The sequence below is a fragment of the Lathyrus oleraceus genome, chromosome 5, assembly GCF_024323335.1.
Source record: "Lathyrus oleraceus cultivar Zhongwan6 chromosome 5, CAAS_Psat_ZW6_1.0, whole genome shotgun sequence".
In the NCBI taxonomy this organism is placed as follows: Eukaryota; Viridiplantae; Streptophyta; class Magnoliopsida; order Fabales; family Fabaceae; genus Lathyrus; species Lathyrus oleraceus.
The window spans coordinates 266,050,538-266,056,117 of record NC_066583.1 but is presented as its reverse complement, the minus strand read 5'-3'; the positions used below and the strand labels follow the sequence as shown (position 1 = coordinate 266,056,117).

The window sequence follows — 5,580 nt, the reverse complement described above, 5'->3', positions numbered from 1 at the left end:
TTTACATTTTATTAACCAAATTTATTTTATTATTAAAAATTTACTGTTCACGAATGATTATTGTTCCCGAATAAAATATTGACGTTGGTTAATAACTTACATATTTTTGGTTAATATTATAATGAAGTTGGTTAATGACTCAATTTTATATTTGTACTATAAAGTAAATTTATAATTTTTTTTTTAAAAATAATATATTTTTTTATTTTAAAAAAATATTATTTTGTAAATAATATATTTTTATTTTTAAAAAAAAACACTGATCTCATCTTTTTTTTTTCTTTCCTTTCTTTCGTTATAGCCTAGAAAAGCACCCTAGCTCTATCTCTCATTCTCTCTCCCTCCCATGCTCGAACTCACTCACGTAAATCGCAGTCACACCAAAACCTTAATCCAATTCCAATGGAATCTGAATTCCCCCTCGAATTACAATCCGAAACCTTCAAGATTCTCAGCTCTAACGACGATACCTCCATGGAAACTCTCTTCTCTCATCTCTACGATCCTCAACAACAACAAAATCGATCTCAAGCTCTCACGTTCCTCCAATGCTGCAAACACCACCATCCCGATCTCCTTATGATCAAACTCTTTTTCCTCCTAACCTCCAGTCCCGAAATCCCCACGCGCACCAACGCCGCACGCGCTCTTGTTTTTGTCCAACCCAACGAACTCTGGCCCAAGTTACGCCCTCAGGCACAATCTCGTCTTCAGGCCCACTTCATTAACTATCTCACTGAAGAGACGTCAATCCACGTCCTTAGACTCGCCTCAACTATCCTCTCACAAACCGTTTCAGTTATATACAAATCTCAACGACACTGGAACGAGATTATCGATTTTCTTTTCTCCTCCGTCAATTCAAACGACGAAAAGCTTCGAGAGTTTTCTCTTTTAGTCTTCTCCTCACTCACAAACGACTGTCGTATAAGCCTCTTGAAATCTCTGAACGACCGTGTTCGTGTACTTCACTCGTCGTTTTTGGCCTCTCTCACTTCCCGGAACCCTGACGTGCAGGTTGCGTCGTTCGCGGCTGTGGTGAACTTGATTTGTTTGTTTTCTGATAATCAGCTTTTTCACGAACTACTTAGAGCGATGATGGTTGCTGTGTTTGCACTCTTGCATGGCTTCGAAAGAAGCTATTTCAAAAGTGCTTTTGCTGAGTTGGTTAAGCTTGTTTCTGCTGAGCCTCTTTTGTTGAAGCCTTACATGAGTGATATGGTTCTCGATGCGCTTCAGATCGCCGAGAATTGTGGTGTTACAGAAGAAACGCGTCGTTTGGCTTTTGAATTGGTGCTCGCAATGGCTGAGTTGAAGGAAAGCGAGCAGGTGCTGGCGAGTCTTCCGCATGAAATGGTGGTTAGGTTATTTCTCGTTCCCATGAAGAGTTTGGTTCTGTATGTTAAAGAGGATGGTAACGATAACAGTAACTGTGACGGTAACGGCGCTGATTGTGGTGCTGATCGTGGAACGGAAGATGAAAGAGAAAAAGGTGCAGATCCCGAGACTGAAAAGGTGGATGATGCTTATGAATTTGGAATCAAGTGTTTGAAGAAGCTTTCTGTTGCGTTTGGAGGAACCAAAGTTGTGGCTGTTGTTCATGAACTGTTGAAGAATTATTACTTGGATTCAACCGACTGGAAAATGCGACATGCAGGGATTACACTGCTCACTGAGATATCCAAAGAGTTCTCAGATGCAATGGTGACTTCATCATAACTATAATTTCGCTATCTATTTCATGTATAATATATAATTTGATAATATACTAGTAGTAGTGACTAGTTCTTGCACTGGAAAATATATGATTTTATGCATATTTGTAGGGTTTAAATGCCAACTCAACAATGTTTTACGTAAGGGTGATAGTGGTTGATTAGTAATCTTTTAAGTTAAGATTAGTAGTGTAGTAGTGCATATGTGGTTATGGTTCAGTTTGACTTAAAGTGGTGATTCTCCTTCTGTGTATCTCCATATACATACATTTGTGCAGGTTTTGAGGGAAAAATTTCTAGAAGAAACTATAATCAGAATTTTGAAGTTATTCCAAGACTCTCATGTTCAAGTTCGGTTGGCAGCATTTACTTTGATGGATATGCCTATAATTTTTGTCCAATCGGCTCAAATTCTTTATCATCCTAGGTTTGTGTATGCTTTTTCCATTGCACTTAGTGATGGAGACAACAAAGTGAAGGTATCCTACAAATCCTTTCCCCCTTAATCTAGAACTCTCCGTATATAGTTGCTTCACCTATGATTTGTTTACTTTGTCTTTGACTCTTTTATTTTGTCTATGATTTTAAATTGTGGTTGCGGTAAAAAAAACTGCACTTGCACTCATGGTAGACGTTGCAACACGCATTATAGTCATTGCGGCAGGAAATAATTTTACTATTGTTAACTATAGAAATATATTAGTTTACAGTTTACACCACAAGTATTCATTGAGAGCTGCTTAACATACAGTTTTAAAAACTTAAAAAATCAAAATTTTCTTCCAATCTCATGTAGATTAGGGCTTTGTAGGGTTTGAATTTTTTTTATGAGAAAGTTTAACAAACACGATAGTGGCAGATTAATGCTGACAATTACAATGTTAGGGTATACATGATTGAAGATTGCACCGCAACTATGGTCGGATGCTATTGTGGAAGTTGCCGCAACAATAATATTGCAACCGCAATTGCTTTTTAATGTTTTTTATATTATTGTAATACAAATTACATTTTGATTTTTAAAATTTTCAACTAACAAAACAACTAATTTCATTAAGTTTTCAATCATCGTAAAATTCTATAAATAAATAAATTTGCCCTAACCTTAACAAGACACATGATGGAAAATTTATTTAATCTTAGTGCAGCAATACTCTTTTGTTTTTTCTTTGATATAGGGGAATATTTTAACTGTGTTTGTGTTGATAAGTAGTTATGGATTTTCACTCCTATTAGAATGAATACGTTTGAAAGTTATAACTTTAAATTTGCTAAGGGTGTAATTTACTAAAGATGCTTTTTCTAAAGAGTAAATAGAATAGGAGGGATTAGATTACCAATACCTTTAGTTTTTTATTTTCTGATGGCTTTGCTTTGAATCAATATTTTTAATAGCAGATTGTGGAAAATAACAGTTTGTTTAAATTATGTTACATAATAGTGCTATAGATCCGTTTGACAATATTTTGTACTAGATAATGTATTGATGGATTATAGAAATTTATTTACATTCTGTTACAGGTGTGTTTTTCTTTAGCACATTATCAATATATTCAAATTTAATAATTGCATGTTTCTTTTCTAGGAACAAGCTGCCTCAGCAATGTTATACTTTCTGCAGAATACTCTTCCAGAAAGCTTATTATTATACCAGAATGTGGATACTGTAATGAACAGAATGTTATCATCGATTCATGTAAATTATTGTCTTTCAACATGTTGGATTTCATTATCCGTGGAAAATTACCACATATATGATTTATCATGCTAACTTGGTAGGAATATTATTAATATTTTCGTAGTAAATTGCACTGCACAATCGCGATTACTGTGGTTTTGCGGCTGCATTAGCCGCATTTGCCACTTTCTTTGCAAGGTTTTGTTTCTAAACTTGCCATTAGGGGCTCATAATAATATTTCCTGCTTTCTTCTTTCAGGATAAAGGGAATGCTAAGCAAAGAAGGATTGTTTTGTCAGCTTTTAACCTAGTTGCACAAAGTTGTCATGAAGTAGCTCACAAGTAGCCTTTTTTATCTTCTTTTCCCTCTTGTATCTTCAATAATATTTTCATCAATGTCATACTAATTGATGACAATACATTAAAAGTTTTGATTTTCTTTTTTGGTAGGTATTTTGCGAATTACCTTCCTATCTTACTGGAAGCATGCGGTGACAAAAATTCTGACATCAAAGAGGTTTATTTTTTTTATACGCTTGGTTTCATTCCTAATGCAATTTTTGTATATAAATTTATTTACTTATTTTGCCCCCTTTTCAGGAGGCAGCAAGGGGAATTCGGATTTGTGCTGAGTTAGGAATACCAAATCTCAAGCCTTTTATCAATAGTATGATGCTTTCTTTGTAATTATTCTTCCATTGTGTTATCAATAATTTGTTGATAAAATTTATTTCTTGTTTTTTGTGTGTTTTTCAGTGATATTGTCAGAACTCAGCAATTTATTGAAAGATCGCAATGCATTGAATTCCTCCGAGAATGCAACATGTGATGTTGCAGTTTCTGCTCTAGGAAGAATCTGTGAATTCCATCGTGATAGCATTGATGGCACCACGGTAACATTTTCCTTCTAATGCCTACTGTTGTATAGATCTTCTTGTTTTATATGTAGATTTCAACGTGGTTTGTGAAGCTGAGAAGAATATTTACATTGTGGCCACAATATATACACCTGATTGAAGATCACATTATTGTGACCGCAATTGCAGATGAGGAATGCAATTTAGAACAACTGATTTTCCACTGTCTAACTAAATTTTGTTGTATAATCAATATTTCATTGGTGACAAATGTAAACAAAATTTACTCATTTCGTTCTGGCAGGCTATTCCTGCCTGGTTAAGTTTCTTGCCACTTAAAGATGATTTGGCTGAAGCCAAAATTATGCATGAACAACTCTGTTTGATGGTTGCAAGGTAAGGAATTTCAAAAGAATATTTTGAACTATTCAATTGCCAGTATAGAATATACAGTTGTATTAACAGAATGCTTTAATGCTTTTCAGATTAGATAAGGATCTTTTAGGAGCTGGTAATCAAAATCTTGCTAAGATTATTACTGTGTTTCTCGAAGTGAGTATTGTTTTCCTTTGTTATTTTTTCTTGTCAGTTTAGAGATGCTTTAATATTTGACAACTATCAGTGGTGTCATTGAGATTTACTTTGATATTTGTATTCGTTTTATTAGGTTTACAATGTGCTGATGATATCTTATTGCATATAAACTATCATTTATTTCAATGAATATTGATAACCTTATGTTCTCCCTTATAATTGCTAGATTTTTCTTAATATTTTTTTGAAATTCAGGTTATTGAAAAGGGTGACAAATTGGCTTCAAAGCAAACAATCGACCAGATGAATAGTTTGCTGAGACAGCTTGCGCAGAACATTCCTCCTAATATGTTTGAGACAATTTTACTGTCTCTGAGTGATCAGCAACGGGAATTATTATTGCCATTTCTATCATCATTCTAGTACCAATGTATGTGTATATACCAGAGAGCTTGTGTTTGTTACTTTACTGAGATTTAGAACCAGTGTAGGTAACCCGATAATTGTGGTTCACTTGTTTGTAAGTTATTGTGTATTTTGTATTAATCATATTTTTAATGTGTTGTACACATGATATATACATGTGTGGATCATAAGTACGACTGGTTAAAATAAGTACTATATCAATCTCTTTGCTGGGTGATCTTACCTTTATAAACGCAGTCTTGATGCCTACCCTAATCCTAATAGTCTTCCGAACCCAACTCACATAAATTTTTTCTCTTTCTAAACAAAATAAAAGATAATTTATCTATTGAATGGCTCTCCTGCCATAAATAATCTTTCACGGGAAGCT

At 34.2% G+C, this 5,580-nt stretch overlaps 1 protein-coding gene across 1 annotated transcript; it reads left to right on the top strand.

Annotated features, from left to right (window-relative positions):
* The first annotated feature begins 310 nt into the window (after positions 1-310).
* Positions 311-5,342, top strand: LOC127088114 (uncharacterized). The gene is made up of 10 exons (XM_051029028.1): positions 311-1,704; positions 1,994-2,194; positions 3,301-3,411; positions 3,653-3,735; positions 3,844-3,910; positions 3,994-4,060; positions 4,150-4,286; positions 4,555-4,646; positions 4,736-4,802; positions 5,040-5,342. The coding sequence occupies exons 1-10, from the start codon at positions 403-405 to the stop codon at positions 5,205-5,207; spliced, it is 2,295 nt and encodes a 764-aa protein (XP_050884985.1). The 5' UTR covers positions 311-402; the 3' UTR covers positions 5,208-5,342.
* Positions 5,343-5,580: the final 238 nt, after the last annotated feature.

Excerpts from the sequence above, each read along its gene's own strand:
- LOC127088114 (XM_051029028.1), top strand. The coding sequence starts at position 403 with ATGGAATCTGAATTCCCCCTCGAATTACAATCCGAAACCTTCAAGATT. Across the intron at positions 2,195-3,300 it reads ATGGAGACAACAAAGTGAAG|GAACAAGCTGCCTCAGCAAT; the intron begins GTATCCTACAAA and ends TTTCTTTTCTAG. Across the intron at positions 4,061-4,149 it reads TCTCAAGCCTTTTATCAATA|TGATATTGTCAGAACTCAGC; the intron begins GTATGATGCTTT and ends TGTGTTTTTCAG.